At 34.3% G+C, this 19,628-nt stretch overlaps 3 protein-coding genes across 6 annotated transcripts; all 3 read left to right on the top strand.

Annotated features, from left to right (window-relative positions):
* Positions 1 to 2,417: 2,417 nt before the first annotated feature.
* Positions 2,418 to 11,810, top strand: LOC120091865. The gene is made up of 6 exons (XM_039050014.1): positions 2,418 to 2,684; positions 4,665 to 4,757; positions 5,304 to 5,433; positions 6,412 to 6,700; positions 6,864 to 6,918; positions 11,455 to 11,810. The coding sequence occupies exons 1-6, from the start codon at positions 2,556 to 2,558 to the stop codon at positions 11,527 to 11,529; spliced, it is 771 nt and encodes a 256-aa protein (XP_038905942.1). The 5' UTR covers positions 2,418 to 2,555; the 3' UTR covers positions 11,530 to 11,810.
* Positions 8,065 to 11,448, top strand: LOC120091866. Of its 2 annotated transcripts, none has more exons than XR_005485853.1 (3): positions 8,065 to 10,012; positions 10,128 to 10,218; positions 10,301 to 10,351. XR_005485853.1 is itself a non-coding variant. In XM_039050015.1 (3 exons), exons 2-3 carry the CDS (start codon positions 10,153 to 10,155, stop codon positions 10,769 to 10,771), a joined length of 537 nt encoding a protein of 178 aa, XP_038905943.1. In that variant the 5' UTR covers positions 8,065 to 10,012; positions 10,128 to 10,152; the 3' UTR covers positions 10,772 to 11,448. The 2 variants fall into 2 exon arrangements, 1 of the variants encoding a protein (XP_038905943.1); XM_039050015.1 differs by having other exon boundaries at positions 10,301 to 11,448.
* Positions 11,811 to 13,657: 1,847 nt separating the features above from the next.
* LOC120091125 (nudix hydrolase 23, chloroplastic) lies at positions 13,658 to 19,338 on the top strand. Of its 3 annotated transcripts, none has more exons than XM_039048978.1 (8): positions 13,658 to 14,209; positions 14,592 to 14,735; positions 15,374 to 15,450; positions 15,670 to 15,805; positions 15,890 to 16,030; positions 16,788 to 16,846; positions 17,956 to 18,020; positions 19,006 to 19,338. In XM_039048978.1, the coding sequence occupies exons 1-7, from the start codon at positions 13,895 to 13,897 to the stop codon at positions 18,014 to 18,016; spliced, it is 933 nt and encodes a 310-aa protein (XP_038904906.1). In that variant the 5' UTR covers positions 13,658 to 13,894; the 3' UTR covers positions 18,017 to 18,020; positions 19,006 to 19,338. The 3 variants fall into 3 exon arrangements, with proteins under 3 accessions (XP_038904906.1, XP_038904907.1, XP_038904908.1); XM_039048979.1 differs by having other exon boundaries at positions 13,661 to 14,209; positions 14,604 to 14,735; XM_039048980.1 differs by having other exon boundaries at positions 13,974 to 14,253; positions 14,604 to 14,735.
* The last annotated feature ends 290 nt before the right edge of the window (positions 19,339 to 19,628 follow it).

The following is a 19,628-nucleotide window of genomic DNA, read 5'->3' as shown; positions in this document are numbered from 1 at the left end:
GAACTAATTTGGCAAAAAAATGAGTAGCATCTAATTGCACGATTCATTGGCAAGCATAGAATGGACATTAAAGAGAAGGTAAAGCTTCAACAATTTCATTGGTTAACTGATGCAATTTCTTATGCTGAAATAATGGAAGAGTTAAATGAGATTCACTCCAAGAAAATTTCAAGAAAGGCTCATTGGGATGTTTTCCTTAGTAGAAAAGCTAGCACTTCGAATTATGCTTCTACTAATAACTCTTCCCCACCAACAGCAACTAAAGAAAAAGGAAAAAAATGCACAAAAAAAGGTTGGTGAGAAGGAAATAGAGGATGCTTACAAGAAGAAAGTTTAAAATCCTTATAACTGGCCTACATTGGGCAAGTGTTTTAGGCGTGGCCAAGTGGATCACTTGTCTAATGAATGTCCTCAACAAAAAACAGTAGTATATGTGGATGAGAAAGAGGATTATTTGGCTGAATGCAGGGAAGATAATGAGGAAGAAGTCAATTATATTGAGGTGGATGAAGGTGATGGGGTGTCTTGTGTTCTCCAAACGGTGTCAATTTCTCTAAAAAGAGATTTTAATCCTCAAATACATTGCAAATTATTTGTAAGAGAGGGACACTAGGGTTGACAAAATTTTTCGCGAGGACCCGCCCCGATCAGAGCGGGGAATCCCCGGTTTGACTGGGGATGGGGTCAAACCAGGGACCTCTTTAGGGTCCCTGAACCGGGGACAGGGCGAGGATGGGGAGGGTGTCCCCGCCCAGATCCCGACCCCATCCTGATTAGGTTTTTAAATATTTTTTCCATATATATAATTAGATTTTTAAATATATTATCTCTCTCTATATATATTAGGTATTTAACTTTTTACATTTAGCTTGCTTTTTAATTTAGCTCAATCTAAGCCCAACTAAAGTGTCCAAGCCCAAACCAAAGATAATTTTACAAATTTTTTTTTTTTTTTAAAAAGTCCCCATAGGGAAATAAAAGGAAAAACGGGGAATGGGTTCCCGTCCCCATCCCCACCTTGAAATGGCGGGGATGGGATAAAATCCTCCATTGGGAATGGGGACGGGGAACCTTCCCCCGGCCTAGCCTAACCCGACCTTGTTACCAACCCTAAAAGACATGATATATTGGGCCTCATAATTGCTAAAAAAACAAAAAATACAAAAAAATAGTGAACACATTCAACACTTTATTGACTTGGTTCCGGGTGCTACAATCCATCATCTTCCTCACTATAGGATGAGTCCTAAAGAGTATGGGTTTCAACATATTGAAGAATTGTTAAAAAGAAAATGCATATTTAACCAAACCTTAGCCCATGTGCACTGCTAGCCTTACTCATGCCTAAAAAAATTAGTAATTGGAGAATGCACACTGATATTAGAGTTATCAATAAGATTATAGTGACGTATAGTTTTTCAATCCAAGAATAGGCGAATTACTTGATCAATTTCGAGGAGCCTTGATTTTTTCGAATGTGGACTTGAAGAGCGAATACCACCAAATTCGAATAAGGCCGAAGAATGAGTGAAAGACTACATTTAAGCCCTAGTTCCCATTCCCTGACCAATGGCCAAACCAAGTTACCACATTGAGTTGCCTTGTGACCTACATATTAATCCAGTTTTCAATATTGTTGATTTGAAATGATATTATGCCCCGGATGACTTTCATTTAGCTTATTAGCTCACTTGAGGACGAGTTTGATTTTGGGAGGGGTGGATTGGTGTAAAGTCGAGCCCTTTTGTAAATTACTAGTTAAAAAGGATATGAGTTAGTTATTACTAATTGTTAGTCGTTATGTCAGTTAAACATCTTGTAATTAATTTCCTCTATAAATAAGATCCTTCTCTTCCATTTCAAAAGAGAGTCATTTTCATTCAAGAATTAGTCTTTTGGTATTGGACCACATCCCTTCCTGTTGCACTCATAAAAAACCAATTAGGATGCAACAATTTTTGGTTGTTTTGTAGGGCTAGGTGCTATTATTCGAAATTTGATGAGATAGATAATGCTGGTATTTGAAGCTTACTAGGATATGGATGATCCTGTTGAATCATTAGAAACTTAACTCTTTTTAACGACACTACTATCGCTATTAAAACTAGCTTGCATCTTATTTGGGATAGATCAGAAGATGTATTTGAATGAATTGTAATGTTTGATTGATGCTCTTCATTCAAAACAGAACAACGATTTCATCCACGGGTGTCCATTCATTAAGTGTGGAGGAAATACTATGACTCATGATCTTGCAATTCACACTCATCTTTGGCTGGTTTTAGTTTTGGTTTTGGTTTTGATTTTGATTTTTACACTTAAAAAAAAAAAAGTAAATTGTATAATTTAAGGTTAATAAAATAAAACAAAAATTCGTGTGAGGTCAAGTCTACTACTAGCTATGAGCTCGAACCGACCCGAATCCATGGCCGCTTTCATTCACTGTCTCGAGGACCAAAAAAGTTCCATTTAACTTACTAGTTATTGGCATCCTCCTTCACTGTTCTTCCTGTCACCGGAGCCTCCATTTGGGGCTTTAATCGTTCGGTTTCCAGATGATGAACGGCGGCGGCGGCATCAAAACGGCGCTTCTCAATCCCAAAGCCGATTGTTTTGGGTTGAGAACTGCATTGTTTCATTCTACGCCTGTCCTCGACCGCAAAAGACGCAATCATTGGGACTCTGTAAGTTCCTTTTCTGATGCATGCCTGCAACTGTTTCTCTTTTGGCTGTGGTGCTTTCTTTATATGTATAACAATAGCGTGGATGAGACCGGAGTTTTTTCCTTGGATTTTTCTTTAAGGAATAGTTATGTTGTATTGTTCAAATTAGTGTAATTTTGGCTTTCCTCGCCCTTTTTTTTTTCCTGATGCGAAACTAAAGATTTTGTCATTCTGCATATTGATTTTGAATCTCCTGGTTTGCGTGGTGAATTTTGTGAATCTAGGCTTAGTTGGGCAGGGTTTCAGAGGCGGCAAAAATGTGTTTGATAGAACCATTTCTGAATCTTTGAGTAACACGAACTCTTAAAATGTGGGATTAAATAACAAATCAGCTTTACTACTATTGGGCCTCCAGCTCCCCGTAGCATTCACCCACCAACCGCCCAAATGAATGCCCTATAAACAAGTTGAATGTAAGGACTTGTCAGTTATTAATCACGAAACTGATAAGTTAGATGATTTGGGGACAAGTCAACTATATTTTCTTTATTGAATTTTCTGAATGATGTTACCTATAGGGTTGCTTGTTGGCAATTCTGTTTGATTTAGTAGAATTTGGGTAATAATGCCTCCTGTATTTTTTAACTTCAAAACTTCTGAATAGTTTGATATGGAGTTTTTCTATATCTCTTCGAATTTTAGATGCTAGGCTGCATTAATATGAATATGCTTCTACTTTTCTATGCATGTCAGAGTTCCCTTCATGGTGTTTGATATCTAACAAGCCATTGGATGTGTACCGAATTGGCTGCATCTGTTGAATTTGACCAACTTGGGACGTTTGAGAGTCAGACTTTATGAGATTTTTGGCAAAGAACCATTTTGGGTCTTTCCCAATGCGATGCCAAATTTCCATGTCTCAAATCTTTATCAATGAGAAGTGTCATTGGTAAAGAGACTGCTGGTTTAGTTTCTTACTGAGTTGATTCAGTATTTCCCGATCGAATACTAATATCCCAATGGTTATATGATTTGAGTTTGTTTATTGGATCTTCCTTGGAATGACTAAATGACCTGAATATTAGTAAGGTAGCATGAGATGCCCTTGGATTTCTAATATGAAATGATCATACTTGATTGAGAACAATTCTTACTTAAACCTTGGGAATGGGAGAAGAAAGATTTCTGGCTTAATAAGTGGATAGAAAGCTGAACTTCGAAGGATAAATTTCCAAGCTTATTTAGTGTAGCTATAGACTGCATAGGGACAGTGGGCACCTAAGGTATCCAAATGGGTGAGTTTGGTCCATTCCTCTTAGCAGAAATTTGCTGTATGAGAATGAGTTGATGGCATGCCTTAATGGCTATTCACCAAGTGAGAGGGAAAATTACAGATGGTGAAGTGTTCACTCTTTAGGTTTAAGTAGATTTCTGCAAAATCCCCCTTTTTAATTAGCCAATAGACTGCCAAAGTGAATTTGGCTCAGTGGTATTGGCATGACCTTCGTCCCTAGAAGTCGGAGGTTCAATCCCCCACCCTGTAATTAGCCAAGAGACAAGATGATACGTTGTTTAAAAGAGCATAAGGTTCATTTCAACACAACACCTTGTTTTGGGGATCACTATTGGATCTCGACTATTGTTAGGATTTAAAATTTAAAATGTTATCAGTACTGTTACAGTAATAATAATGTATTAACTTAACAGTTGTAACAGAACTAATAAATGCTGGTTCTTTGTAAATTTGTCACTAGTTTCTTTTTTAGTCCTGTATCCCCCCTCTTCCCAACTCATATGGGTCGACATTTTTACAATAAATGCTGGTTCTTTGTAAATTTGCACTAGCCTTTCAATGATTAAGGCTCTGCTTGGGTTTATATTCTTTTCAACTTATTATTGTTATGTTGTAACCTGGATACTAACTAGTTATTCAAAATGATGCTCCCTATAGTGAACCTCTCTCTTTATATTTTGTACTAATATTCATACACTTTTCTGCAGAAATGCAACCATTACACGAAGAGTTTTAGAAGGATTAATTCAAAACAAACATTGCTGCGCAATGTCAGTGCCTATGCAGAATTCCTCTTTCAGGTTGAATAAGTTGCCATGTTAACTTTGCTAATCGATCCTTTTCCATTGTCATGCATCTTCATTGAAATCAGGTTTCAATACTCATTTAGCTCATAGGAGATAGCGTTCCATTGATAAGATTCTATGAATTCGAGTTCTATCTTTGAATCGTGAGGAGGCTCTTCTCTTTTCTGGTTAGAATCTCAAAGTGGTTAGAATCTCAAAGATGAAGTCATTCCTCTCTTATGATGCTAGAATACGAAGGAAGAAATTAGAGTTTTCATCACCTTTTTTAATCCATTTCAGCAACCTTGCTCATTTGACAAGTCTTCTCAGTCGCAGTTCCAACTTTTTAATTTTCAGTTCCTGCATCATGCAAGGTCATTTTTGTGCTTGTGGCTTAATGTTGTTGGGCATGTTAACTGACAAGTAACATCTGACTGATGATCTTGGAGATCCTGATCATAAAAGTTCAGGACATTTTCGTTTTGACCAGAATAGTACCAAATATGCTTTTACTTTCAAAAGGATTTTTGCATCATCCTTATTGCTTTTTTGGAGTTTCAGAGTTGGCAGGATGAGAGTGAGGCGAATGATCCTTCCTCGAGTAGAGGCACTTCATGGTTTAAAAGGCAGTACTCATTTAGGGGCTCTAAAAAAGATCGGAACAACCAGCGACCACGGTGTTGGAGCAGAAGTAAGCGACCTCTTTATTACATATCCTCAAGAATACTAATGTATATTGGCACTTTTTTTAATACAAAAAAAAAAAAAAAAAAAAAAAACCTTCAAACTGTCTAGTCGTTTTACCATGTAGAAGCTGAGGAGTTGTAACTCACAATGGTTCGCAAGTAAAACAACTAGTGAGACATGAATTGCAACACGGTTTCATTGACAATGATTTATAAAAGAATATATTTCTTTTTAAGTTCTAAGCGATGAATTTTTGGATGAAATTCTAAGCCTTGTCTTTGGTTAGTATCATTGGTGGTGGCAGTATTTCTATTTCGGATCTCTTCACCATTTTAAAAATCATGTTGACTAAGTTTTCCACTGTTGGTTTTATTCCATAATGGTGTTAGATTGAACTCTCAAGCTTCTTTGGGATATTATTTAGAAAATAGTTTAGGGGGCCCCGTCTCGTATTGATTTTGTTTTTAGTTTTCTGTTTTTGAAATTTATGCTTGCTTTCTCTTAAATCTCATGCTATAGTTTTCACATTTAAAGAAGAAACACTTGAATTTTTAGTCAAATCTAAAAACAAACTGCTTTTTGAAAACATTTTTTTTTTCCTTTTTTGAGTTTTCAAATTTTGGTTTAGTTTTTTAAAACATTGGTGGATAGTGGGAAACTTTAGTAGTATTTATAAACTTAATTTTCAAAAACCAAATGGTTAACAAACGGAGCCTTCATGCTATTGCTTCCCATAGATGTTTATATTTTTAAGAATTAGGATCAATTGACCACTGTGAAGGTTCAGCATGTTGAAAATTTAAAACACTATTCTTTCAAAAATGAAATTAAAATCACTATTCACAAATCTTAGAAAAGAAAATATAAAAAATTCACTATTCACAAAATCTGTGATTTAAATTAAAGGTTACTTTAATTTATTCTAAGAAAATAAAACTCATCCAGTTATCTCTGAATTTTTGTTCGTATTCTTCCTCACCAGGTTTTGAGTTTACTGAAGATGATCCTGATCTTGAGACTGTCTTCCAATCTGCATTTGGTGGAAATCGGTCTTATTACTGGTCTTTCATTAATGAAGAGAATCCTCAATGGAGGAGCTCAACAAATTACTCAAGTAACTATGGGAGATCTTGGAACTGGCGACATAGGGTCCATGAAGATTCTGACTCTTCTAATGAAGATGAGGATTCAGAGGCAAATTTGGTGTCGCATAGGCTTGCTCTTGGACTACAAGCATCTGGTCCGCTCAAACTTGAAGATGTTAAACATGCGTGAGCTTTCATTCTGATCACTTTGACTTTGCATCACACAAGTGTAGCATATTCTATTTTATCTTTGATTGAGAATCAGAGATGCTGAAAGGCTCTTCTTGAATCTTTCCTTTTTCTTTTTGTATTTTTTCCACTTTATGAAACTTTTTTCCTTCCATTTTAGGTATCGAGCATGTGCAATGAAATGGCATCCAGATCGTCACCAAGGTTCCTCCAAGGTAATAGTCAAGTAATTTAGTTTGGTTAGCATGTCCATGTCCGATACGTGACAAACATTTGGACACTTTGATACTAGTTAGCAGTGTTATTGAGGCGACTCCGGGCGCACGCCTGAGGCGAGAGGCGAGGCGACCGGAGCCCTCCACGCCTTATGTGGCACTGAGGCGTGCAGATTGAAGGAGGCACTCGCCTTGCCGTGCCTTGGCCAAGGCGTGCACCTGGGTGAAATTCTTCTTTCTTCTTCTTCCTCTTCTTTTTTTTTTTTAAAAAAAAAAATTATAAACGTAAGCCCACGTAAAAGAGGCCCACCAAATCCATGCAACCTAATATTAAAATATACAACCAGCTATACACGAAAAAGCAAAAATCAATATAGAAAGACATGATTGTCTCTTCCTATTCTCCACGTTTGGGCTAGTTTTTTTATCTTTCAAGTTTGAAGTTCTCCTTCTCCTGATATTCTGAGATTCTTCCAAAAAGAAGGGAAGACGTTTTCTACAACTTTTCCCATTCAAGTTCTTTGGCTACAATTTTGAAGGGTAGAAAAAGCAATAAAAAAGGTTATTTTTTTTCTCTCCATTGTAGATCTTCTCGACAGATTCGGAGTGGTTTCATCTAAAAAAACCAAAGGCTTTTTTTCTTAAATTTTTTTTTTTTTATTGTAGTATAGTTGTTCTCTTCAACTTCTGTGGGTTTATAAAAGGAAGCATTTTTTGCAGTTTTCATTCAACTTCTTCAGCATTATCTTCATTGTTTTCCCAAAAAGGTTGATTTTTTTTTTTATTATTTTTGTTTTTCAGCATACTAGTTGTTTTTCATGTTCAAGTTTTTTTTTTTCAGATTTTCAGTATGTCGTTTCGTATGCCTTTTCTTCTGTTTTTTTTTCTTTTTTTGTTTTTCATATTCAACTTTCTTTTTTTTTCAACTTGTTTTTTCCCGATTTTATCATTTTCGTTTTTTCAGTATACTATTTTTTTTTCAGACTTTTAGGATGTTTCGTATGCTTTTTCTTCTGTTTTTTTTTTTAGTTGTTTAACTTTCTTTTGAACAAAATTAGTTTTTTTCAATATACTTTTTTTTTTCCAACTTGTTTTTTTTTCTTTCTTTTTTTTTTTTTTCCAGTGTTTTTCATATTCAACTTTTTTTAAAAAGATTAGTCTTTTTTTCTTTCTTCAGTATACTTTTTAAGTTTTTATTCAATTTTGAGTGGAAACATTTCTAAAATAGGCTTCTTCCATTTTTTTTTAAAGTTTTTTGGTTTATTTTCATTGGTTTATAAAGAATGGGAGAAGGAGAGCAAAAACGGAAACATCCCGGTTGGTAATATGTCATCTTAGAAAACGAAAAAGATACGAACACATGTAAATGTATGTTTTGTGGAAAAATCACAAAGGGTGGCATTTTTCGGGCAATACAACACTTAGTGGGTAGAAATCGAAATATTAAAGTATGCTTGAAATGCCTTACCAATGTAAGAGAGGAATTGAAAGAGTACCAAATGAAGACAAAAGCAAAGAGGGAGGAAAGCAATGCCCTCCCCAACTATGGTGGTGCTTATGATTTGAATATAATTGATGGAGATGAGATGGAGGATGAGATGGAAGTTGGTGGATGTGGATCAAGTATCGGAACATCTAAAAAATGAGCAATTCAATAACAATCACAACCGCAAGTACATCCATCACGAACTAAAGGAGCAATGGGTAAATTTGTATATCTAAATCTAGCCAAGGTAGTTGATGAGCGGAATAGATTAAAGAAGCTGAAGCAATCAACCATCACCGAAAAATACAACAAAGAAGGGAGAGATGCTATAGTTCAATTTATCATGCGTTGGATTTATCAAGCAGGTATTTCTTTGAATACAATTGGGTTGAAAAGTTTTCAAATAATGATTGAAACCATAAGACAATTTGGACCTGGGTTGATACCTCCTTCTTATCATGAGGCTAGAGTGACATGCTTAAAAAAGGAAGTAGAATATACAAAAAATTTAATGAGCAACCATGAGGTTGAATGGAAAAAAAAATTGTTGTTCTTTGATGTCTGATGGGTGGACTGATAGAAGAGATAGAACCTTGATAAATTTTTTAGTGCATTCTGCTGCGGGGACATTGTTTTTGGAATCGATTGATGCATCTTCATGCATCAAAACTGGAGAAAAAGTATTTGAACTCTTGGATAGCATGGTGGAAAAGATAAGAGAAGAGAATATTGTCCAAGTTGTGACTAATAATGCCTCAGCTGACAAATATTTGGAAGCTAAGCGGCCACATTTATATTGGACACCATGTGCTGTCTACTGTTTAGATTTGATATTAGAGGTCATTGGAAAGATCGATTAGATCAAAAGGTGCCTTAAAAGGGCTGTAGCACTAAGTGGTTTTATTTATAATCACATGTACATACTTAACATGATGAGGGAGTTTACCAATCAACATGAATTGGTGAGACCGGCGGTTACACGTTTTGCAACATCATTTTTGACCCTCGCAAGCATCCATAGGAATAAAGCGAACTTGAGAAAGATGTTTATTTCTGATAAATGGACGACTTCCAAATGGGCAAAAGATCCAAAGGGAAAGAGAGCAGTCGACACCATTTTGATGTCAATGTCATCCTTTTGGAACTCAGTGGTGTACACTTTAAAGACATCTGGACTATTAGTTCGAGTACTTAGACTTGTCGATGGTGATAAACTTGCAATGGGATATATCTATGAGGCGATGGATAGGGCAAAAGAGGCCATTAAGAGTGGGTTTAATGATAATGAGATGAAGTACAATCCAATTTGGGAGATTATTGATAGAAGATGGGATTATCAACTTCATCGACCATTACATGCTGTTGGCTATTATTTGAATCCATCACTTTTCTTTGACCATAAGGATAGAATTACTCAAGTTGTTGAAGTCATGAGTGGTCTTCTTAAAGTTGTACAAAGATTGATACCATCTACTAGTGATCAAAATCGATCCACGATGGAATTAGAGTTATATTCTGAAGCCACGATGGAATTAGAGTTATATTCTGAAGCTAAAGGCATGTTCAGCCTTGACTTAGCAATCAACACAAGAAAAGTTAAGACGCCAGGTAAGGACTCACATTCCCTATTACATTAATAATGTATGTGTATATAAGTATGTTATTTCTTCTAAATCATGTCAAACGTGTGAACAACATCATGGTGGGCTCTTTATGATGGTAGTACTCCAGTTTTGCAAAAGTTAGCCATGAGAGTCCTTAATCTGGCGTGCAACGCTTCTGGGTCTGAGCGCAATTGGAGTGTTTTTGAACATGTAAGTGATCGTTTTGTTTTCCATATTATTAATTTAAAATTTAAAACAAACTTCTAATTCCATATTGGTTAATAATTTGTAGATTCATACGAAAAAGAGGAACAGGTTGGAACAGAAGCATTTAAATGATCTCGTTTATATAAAGTATAATCAAGCACTTAAAGAGTGCTTTGATTTAAAGGATCAACTTGATCCAATCTCCTTAGACATAGACGAGAGTAATGAATGGTTGGTCGGAACATTGGATGAAGAAAATAATGAAGCTGAAGTTGATAATGAGCTAGTTTTTGATGATGATGACCTCACTTGGGGAGATGTAACTCGTGCTAATGGCGTTACAGAATCCATCACGTATACTAGATCAAAAGGAAAGTCAGCTGCCTCTACCTCCACTTTTAGAGTTCAAAAGCAAACACCAATTATACAAGTGTTTGGTGATGAAGATGAGGACGACGATGAAGAGGAATTAGACATTGAGGAGGACAATGGCCAAGGGGGAGGAATAGATGAAACCTTAGATTTAGATGGGGATGATGTTGAATTTGACGTTTGATCATGTCTTGAACTTTTACTTTTAGAATTTTGTTCATTTTTATTTATTAGATTACTATTATTAATTTTTGAGGCTTTGACATTTGTATATAAACTTATGTTTTTCTTCTACACGTATTATATATTTATTTATTGCCGTTCGGGCGTCGCCTTTTTGTTGCCTCTTGCCTTGAGGCGATCAAGGGACTTGTCGCCTTGAGGTGTGCCTTGCGCTTTGAAAATACTGCTTGTTAGACACATATCAAAGACTCGTTAGCACAATAGATATGTGTTACAAGCTAATTGTATAAAATCATTATAGGTCCAACATTTGTTAGACATAGTGAATCCTTGTTAAATACTTAATAAATACATAATATTATAGGACAAAAATAATAAAATCTGAGAGTGAAATGCTTCAAACTCCATTTCTTAAGTGCATATAAATACATACAATTGTGCCCTAGATTTTCATAAAATGATGCATTTCTTTGTCGTATCCGTATCTCTGCTATATAGGTGGTAGCACTACCATGAACCTCCTCCTCGATGTCTTGAGATTGAATAGGAAAGTTAAAACTAACATTTGTTTGATCAATTACTACTTTGTTTCACAAATCTACCTTAATATTGATAGGGTATTACCATTGGTGCAACGATTACTAAGCGTAGATCCATCAGTACTGATCGATTACTCAAATGCAGGTGATGGCGGAGGAGAAGTTCAAACTTTGCAGCGTAGCATATCAATCATTGTGCGACAAGTTAGCGGTAAATTAAGGATAGCATCTTCCTAACTTTCATCTCCATCCAACCAATTGCAGATCATTAAAGATGATGTCACACACATAGGAACCTTTTTCTTTCATATCTCGATTAACAATTTTGTTGATGTGATAATTTGTCATATTTGAAGACTGAAGTTTTGGTTATTAGTCTCTCTTCATTATTGTCGATGGTGGCCTTGGGTGCTGCTGTTTGAATGGACAAGGCATAAGGGTACTACTGTATCCGTTTTTATGGCAGAGTTATCTATAATTATAGTAGTTAAACTCGTAAAATTTACAACTGTTTTTAACTATATTGAACTTGTTAAGTTTTTAGTTTATAACATGTCTGTACACTCTGGATTAAGAAAATTTTGAAAAATACACATGTAGAGTTTAGATCTATATCACTCCTTTGACGACCTTGAACAGGATCCGTTCTATAGGTTGTACAACTGTGTTCTTGAGTTCTAAAAAGATCTATATCACTCCTTTGACTGTCCGGTGGTCGGTAATTCTTTGGTTGATAAAGTGAAAAAAAGGGATCTTGCCACCTGTCCGGAGATTTACCTGGAATTGCTTCTTTGTCATGGTTAATATATCTATTGAAAATTTCTCATCTTTTAGTTGAGAATATATACTTAAATTTGAGTGCTACTATTTTTATTTTATTTATTTATTTATTTTTGTTGGTATTAACATATCATATTTTTTACTATTCTTTTTTCTATTTTTTAAAAGAAATTTATGATGGCAAAAAAGCATAATTTTCTTAGAATTCAAATGCATGGGAAGTTGAGCTTGCAAGTTTTTTTTTTTATTACTTATAACATAATTATTTATAAATATATTGATTTTAATTTTATTTAATTCCAATATTTTTTTGAATAATTTATTCTTCAACAACTTTTAAAAATAATTTCTTTGCACTCTAGAAAAAGAAAATTTTCACTATTTAAATTGAAATTTAGTTGTTAATCTTAATTCAATATATGAAAATAATTAAATAAGATTTTTACATATTTATGTTGTGTTTCTTTTTATTAGAACAAAATTTTAAACAAATGACTTGATTAAATTGAACCAACCCAACCCAAATATTTCATGCTTGTGTTGGGTTGGGTTCATTTTTTAATAAGGGTTATTTGAGTTGAAGAAATTTATAATCCGAACAATTGGGTTGAGTTTAAAAAAATTTTCAACCCAACCCATGAACACCCCTAATTTGCATATGAACTTAGTTAAGTGTTTGTAATCTTAATCTTATAATTTGAACATTCTAATCAGTTATCGTTAAAAAAATGGATTATAAAATATATATATACGATGTGAAATTAAAAAAAAAATGAGAGAAAAAGCATTATTTTATTTTATTTTATTTTATTTTTGTTAAAAGTTATGAATTTTAGTAGAAGGTAATAGTTAATTAGTGCATGGATCGAATTTAACTTTTGGAAACACTTTTGTGTTATTTAAACTATCGAGGTTATGAAGTTTTCTACCCTACTTTTCTGGATAAAAATTAGTGACAATTGAAAGAGGAAAAAAATTGCCAACACTTATTTATTTAAGTTTTGGTTTGAGTTTAAAACAGCCACCTTTTATAAAATTACCATGGTTATGAGGAACATACCAATATCCCCTAAAATTTTATACTAATCATAGTATTAAATTTCTGTCGAAATGTCAATATTTTTACAGATATTTTCATATTTTTTTGATTCGATATCAACATGAGAGTAAATTGATATTTCTATTATATCTTTTAAAAAAATCCATCAAACACAACAAATAATCATCAAAATACATTAATATTAATATAATATAAATAATATACATATTAACTTATTTGGAAATCATAAATATTTATTTACTAACTTAAATTTATTTTTTGAATTTTTTGTTTTTATAATTTTTCTATAAATATTCCTGAAAATCAATATTTTAATCAAAATTTCTACAAAATTAAGGTTTCAATATTTCTGTTGATATAGATATTTTAATGTTATTTTAAACTAGCTGTAATTAATGTAAAAAAAAAAAAAAAAAAAAAAAAAAAAAAAAAAAAAAAAAAAAAAAAAAAAAAAAAAAAAAAAAAACCTTTTTGCCTAATGTTCCGTAATCTAAAATTTGGATAAGAACATCACCGATGAGACGAATCCGAAGAACATTCGCCCAAACTTTCAGAACTCAAATTCAACGTGAGATTTGGGTTAACCTTTGACGCTACTGCTGATTGCCAACACAACCCAATTGGAAAAATGGTAGAAAAGAGATGAAATGATTTCCAAGCTCCTCATTGGATGCTCCTTTTCTTGGTTCGATTACGAGTTACGACTTCAAATTCCATACTGATTCAACGAAATTGAAGATAGATAATGCTAAAATCTGTTCATCTGTTCGGTTGCTCATCTGGGTTCGTTTCAAATCTTCTGAAACCCAATAGCATTGTTGGATTCAGTCTTACTTTCATCTCTTCCAAACGGTTGTCAGCGTCTTCTTCATTATGTTGTTCTTCTTTAAGATTGTCATGTCCTAGCACCGCTCCGCTTTTCTTGGCTCCTCGAACTGGTTCTTTCAAAGCATTTTGTGGGTCTACATGTTCCGAGGCAAATCAAGACGGCACTTCTTCGTCTCCCTTGTCTATGTCAGAATCGCCGCCGCCATCATCTTCAACTGTAGTTCACTCTTCTGTGAGTCATTCTCGTTACTGACTGGTTTCCTTTTGATTGATCTTGTGAGTCATTCTTTTGATTGATCAGAATCAATTTCACTTATGGTGCCTGTTTTCGTTTATTTGGGTTGATTATGATGATTGCTTATGTATCTGGGGGAAAGTGGAACATTACCCTATTAGATATTAGTCCCCTTCATGATGTTAGAAACATATAGCGCAAGATGGGTTGCTATTATTTATTGAAGATCTAGACAATGATAACAAATGATGCATAAAAGGTTTATGTTTGATTAACGAAACATTTCCAACCTTTGGGGATTTGTGTGCATTTCTTTTCATTTTTTTGGCTTTAACTATTACGTTCATTGCGCTGGCTGGGCTATATGAAATAAATGAAGTCTCTTATGCAGGAGAAGATTCGTAATATACGGTTCTGTCAGTGGTGTGGAGGCCAAACAAAGCATGGCATACCTGATGGAGAGGAGAAATTGAGAGCTATTTGCACAGTTTGTGGAAAGATAACGTATCAGAATCCGAAGATGGTAAGGCTCCAGTATTTGCTTAGATCTTTGATCACTCTGCGCCCAATTGCCATCTAAACATTAGATTTTCTATTGCTGACCACTAAAATGTTCCAAGATTAGGCATGGACTGATTTGTGTAGTTTGCTAGGCCAACTTTAAAATTGGACAGTATGGCATTTTTTTGGTTGCCAAATACATTACTGAAAGTGAATATAAGAACAAGATAATCATAGATCTTCATTGATTCAGTGAGAAAGATGGATAACTGTTGAGAGTTGAATTAGGTTTGCTTTACTATTGTAATTTAGCAGGAGTTTACTGTAAGCATGGTCTGAATGCTTATGCATATGTCGTAGTTTTCTATTTGGTAAAGGTTTTTTTGTAAGGATATATCGGCATTTGACAACATAATTTGCCTACTATTGTTATAATTTGCACTTTCTGTTTGTAGTCTCTGTTTCTGTTTTTATTTTTTCCTCGTGGATTTGTTTTAGAGATATATATTATGCTAGCATTAAAGAGTTTGTATATGCAACCTATAACCACGTCCTATCTGAAAAGTGCATTGTGGACTTTGCTATATTTTCCTGGTCGTTAGTTTATTCTCACATGGATAAAGGCTATTCTTCACCTGTTTTCTGGATTGATATTTGTAGGTCGTGGGCTGTTTAATTCATCATGACGACAAGGTCCTACTTTGCAGGAGGAAGATCGAGCCATCTTATGGCCTTTGGTATGTATGTTGATCATGTTTAAAGATAAGAAAGGGCAAATCATCCGATTGCAAAAACTGTCCCAAATTGTGACAGAAACCAAAAGTTAGATTCTGGTGTTATGAAACTCATAAAAATGTCCACGAAGCTAAACCAAATAACTTTTTGACATTTACTTAATTAATCATTCCTTCTTTAATAACTTTTATAATTGTATTTGAGATCTAGTTGTTCAATAGGACTCTTCCAGCTGGTTACTTGGAAATTGGGGAGTCAGCTGCCGATGGTGCAATTAGGGAAACCTTGGAAGAAGCAAATGCTGAAGTGGAAATTACATCCCCTTTTGCTCAGTTAGACATCCCTCTAATTGGCCAAGTAAGAAAGAAACTTTTTTCCTTAAATCATATTTTGGTGTCCAATATACTTCATATATGACATAGTCCATGTTTGTTGTTGCAGACATATATAATTTTCATGGGAAAGTTGAAGAAACCCCATTTCTCTCCTGGTCCCGAATCCCTTGAATGCTGCCTTTTTCCTCTTGACGATATACCTTTTGATTCTCTTGCATTTTCATCCATGCTGGTTACGTTAAGACTGGTATATGCCTTTTGAACTTCAGTACATTTTGAGTTTTGTACAATAGAGACCCATGTGGTGAAGTTCATGTTTCTAGTCTTTTAAGAAAGAAAGCATAATGCTTTTCGTAGTTCTTGTTATCTAAATTTTAAAATTGTTAAATAGAAAAGATTGACTTCAATTAATGAAAATAAAATACTCAAAAAATTTATTGATATTTGCTATGCAATATATGAGAAAAAAAATGTAAAGAATAGCAATTTCACCGGTGTGTTGAGAAATTAGAAACAGGAAATAAAGACTAAAAAATCAAAATTAGATGAGAAACTAGGAACTAAGTATTATCAAATGCAGCTAATTTTTCTTTGTTCATTATTCAACTCTCTGTCAATGCAAGCCCTGTTAGATGCACGGAATTTTGCTTATTCATACACCTCACACCAATCTTTTGCCTTCTATTGAACGTTCTATTTCTTTCCAGCCAAATACTCCATAGAATTGATACATTAACCCTTTGTTTCTAAGCTTTCCTCCTAAATGGATGACCACAAAGCATTTGAACCTTATTATCATAAAAAGAAAAAGTGTAGGCCCCAAGAAAACCTAAGCATTTGATGAAGCAAGGCCCAAATTTCATGCTGAAAGGACAATGGAATAATAAATACCAATTTCTCAACAACCGGAAATTGAAAACTTGAGTGGTTACCAAGTGGCCTTAACTTTTCTACAAAATACTTTCAAGGCTTTAAGCAACTGGATCTTGTACTTCTGATTGCAGTATGTTGAGGATGTCAAGGCAGGAAGAATCATATTCCATTATGGCACCATCAATAAAAGGTACTTTAAAATTCACATATTCGATTAAATGCATGTTTCAGAATGTCAATCAGGGTTGTTTTGTGATGTAGGAAGTCAAACTCTGTATTTATTGGGGATATATTTTATACTAATGTAATACATATTTAAGTTTGATTAGAAAGTTTTAGTTTGATCAAGCCATGGAGAGAAGAATGGGTGATATTCGTATTCTTTAATTGGGTTATTGATTACTTAGAATTTAATCCAATTGACCTATTTCTTCATTGTTATATAAATTTGGATTTCTCGACCTACCTTTCATCCTTTGTTGTGCCATGACTTTCCTCTCACTCTCTACCTCTTTACTAAAAACATAAAGAAAAGGTTATGTTTCTGTCATTTCCTTTTTATCGTGCCACATCTACAAAAGATGTTAAATCTTCCAGTCTGTCAGAGGGAAGAAAGAACAAGAAAAATGAAAAAAAAAAAAAAAAAAAAAAAAAAGATCAACAGTGAATCTGTAGTGTGGAGAAGTCATTATTTGACTTTCCTCCTAAAAATTTGGCACTGCAGTCTCTTGGTTCCCTTTATGCAGCTCTGTGGGTGTCAGATTTTGTGCTTGTCAATTATCTGATAGCATCTTGATATGATGTCTTTGGTGTAATTTACATTTTATGCATGCATGAGGAACTAGTTTTGACTGATCACATAGTAAAACGAGTCTTTACTGTAATTCACTAATAAACCCTGGAGCCTATTACGATATATTTAATCTTTTATGTATATTCTTCGTATGTGTAGTTCTAGATATTAATTTAATTTATCAAGTGTAACAAGGGAATTATAATATCACTTGGGGAGGAAATGACAGGTAGGAGTTCAAATAGATTTTGAATAGATAATCTCTCCTATTTTGGTACCATATTAAACTATCACTAAACCAAGCCATAGATTTCGTATAGTTCATTTCTGTGAATAATCATGCTTTCTAGTTCTGAAACCTTCTTACTCTTACCTACTAGCCGATATATTCTGCCAAAGGCTTTGATGCAGTTTAATTCATTGGATGTTATCTCACTTTCCAATTGTCGTTTCATTGAAATGCATGTTCTTGACATTTAATTTTCTTTGTTGATGGTTTTTCTTAGGCCTGGCACAGGTGCTTCAGATATTCATGCCTATACTCTTGATTATCATCTAAGATCGTGACAGGGTAATTCCTCTTGCGTAATTATACAAGTATACTATAGAAAAGAGAATGCAGGAATAATTTGGCTCCTCCTTTCCCTTTCAATATCTAGTTGATTTGTTAGTTCATGATTGATCATTTGAACTGAGGTTCCAGGTTCTTCCAAGTGTTCTTTAAATCCTTCGACCTTGATAAGCCTATGCCGAGAGTGTATATATATAAACATGAAACTGTATTTTTCCTGAGAAGAATTTAAAGAATACAGAGGTATTGCCCTGCAGAAGGAGCTAAGCTAAAACAAGGAGCGACTCCAAACTAGCAAAATAAAACCTAAAAGGATAATTTCTAAAATCCTCGTTCACAAAGATCCAAGTCCAAAAGAAAGACATGAAACGTGACAAGGGACCGAACCTCCACTCAAATACCCTACTCGAGAAATTTTATTGTTTGTTTCAAGCCAAAGGCTGATAAGCCACCAAAGAAAACCTTTATCATGAGAGGCATCACTGTTTTTCTTCTTGAGCAAAGAAAACAGGAATCACCTGTGACCCAATTTGACAGGACCACTGTCCAGTTTTCATGCCGTCCTTGACTCCCTAATCCGAAAAGTTTCGAAATATCGTTCTGGGCATATTTGTCATTGACTAAAAAGACCATGTTAGAACTGTTGTTTTAAACAAAATTTCTCAAGCAGTCTTCCAGTGGTTTGGCCTCTCCCCATGATTAGTCTTAAAATCCGTTTTTAAATTCCTTCAACTTACTGTATTTACAATAACTTTTCTAACAAACTCTTCTTATGTTTCAACTTCTGCTTCCATTGTTTCCCTTTGTATTCATTTGGAGGACTTGGGATCCTCCACTCTCTAATTCTTTAAAAGGAAGTTTTCGAATTTAGATCGTCGGTCTGCCCTGCTTTAACGAATCCGACCCAACAGAAACGACTGAAGAAAGCTAATTTCCTTGATATGCATCCTCTGCTTTCTTCACTGTTTTCCTTTATATGATGCAGTTAAGGGAGCTCAAAGGGTAGGACTTGAACTTTTGGGGGAGACTAGGTCCCAACCCATATGATTCCTTCCAAACTTGAGGGCACACTCAGTAGAAATATGGTTCACTTACATTCAAGTGGAGACAAGACAACTGCAATTTTTTGAAGTTCATAGCAATTTTATTCAACCTTGAATTCTGTAATGTGATAAAGAGGAACATTGATATGTCTGAATATGTGATTTCAATCCCTGAGCTTGTACAATTTTTGCATTGTCTATCATCTACATTTGTTCAGTTGTCAATTGTTGAAAACATAAAAAGAAATATGCAGGATCATTGTCTTTTAAGAATATCACAGAATGTCTATGAGATTATAGAATCTTTCAGATTGAGAGAAAAGACCTCCTTTTAAGACAACTGTTACCAATAAAAGAAAAGAAAAGATAGTAATGAGCTCAAATCCTTTACTGAAAAGTAATAAGGATATCTATTACTTTTTTGTTGTCATCACATCAACATTGGATTCACTAGGAATTTTGTTTCGGTTTTTCTTTTTGAATTACAACAAATGTGGGGCAGAAATCTACACTTCTATTCTCGAGGGAAGGAGTAGATGCCTTAACCGTTGAGTTATATTTATGT

This window comes from Benincasa hispida, chromosome 11 (assembly GCF_009727055.1).
Source record: "Benincasa hispida cultivar B227 chromosome 11, ASM972705v1, whole genome shotgun sequence".
Taxonomy (NCBI): Eukaryota; Viridiplantae; Streptophyta; class Magnoliopsida; order Cucurbitales; family Cucurbitaceae; genus Benincasa; species Benincasa hispida.
The sequence above is the reverse complement of the archived record's forward strand: the minus strand, read 5'-3'. Positions and strand labels throughout refer to the sequence as shown.

Excerpts from the sequence above, each read along its gene's own strand:
- LOC120091865 (XM_039050014.1), top strand. The coding sequence starts at position 2,556 with ATGATGAACGGCGGCGGCGGCATCAAAACGGCGCTTCTCAATCCCAAA. Across the intron at positions 4,758-5,303 it reads ATGCAGAATTCCTCTTTCAG|AGTTGGCAGGATGAGAGTGA; the intron begins GTTGAATAAGTT and ends TTGGAGTTTCAG. Across the intron at positions 5,434-6,411 it reads ACCACGGTGTTGGAGCAGAA|GTTTTGAGTTTACTGAAGAT; the intron begins GTAAGCGACCTC and ends CTTCCTCACCAG.
- LOC120091866 (XM_039050015.1), top strand. The coding sequence starts at position 10,153 with ATGAGAGTCCTTAATCTGGCGTGCAACGCTTCTGGGTCTGAGCGCAAT. Across the intron at positions 10,219-10,300 it reads ATTGGAGTGTTTTTGAACAT|ATTCATACGAAAAAGAGGAA; the intron begins GTAAGTGATCGT and ends AATAATTTGTAG.
- LOC120091125 (XM_039048978.1), top strand. The coding sequence starts at position 13,895 with ATGCTAAAATCTGTTCATCTGTTCGGTTGCTCATCTGGGTTCGTTTCA. Across the intron at positions 14,210-14,591 it reads CAACTGTAGTTCACTCTTCT|TCTCTTATGCAGGAGAAGAT; the intron begins GTGAGTCATTCT and ends AAATAAATGAAG. Across the intron at positions 15,451-15,669 it reads GAGCCATCTTATGGCCTTTG|GACTCTTCCAGCTGGTTACT; the intron begins GTATGTATGTTG and ends GTTGTTCAATAG.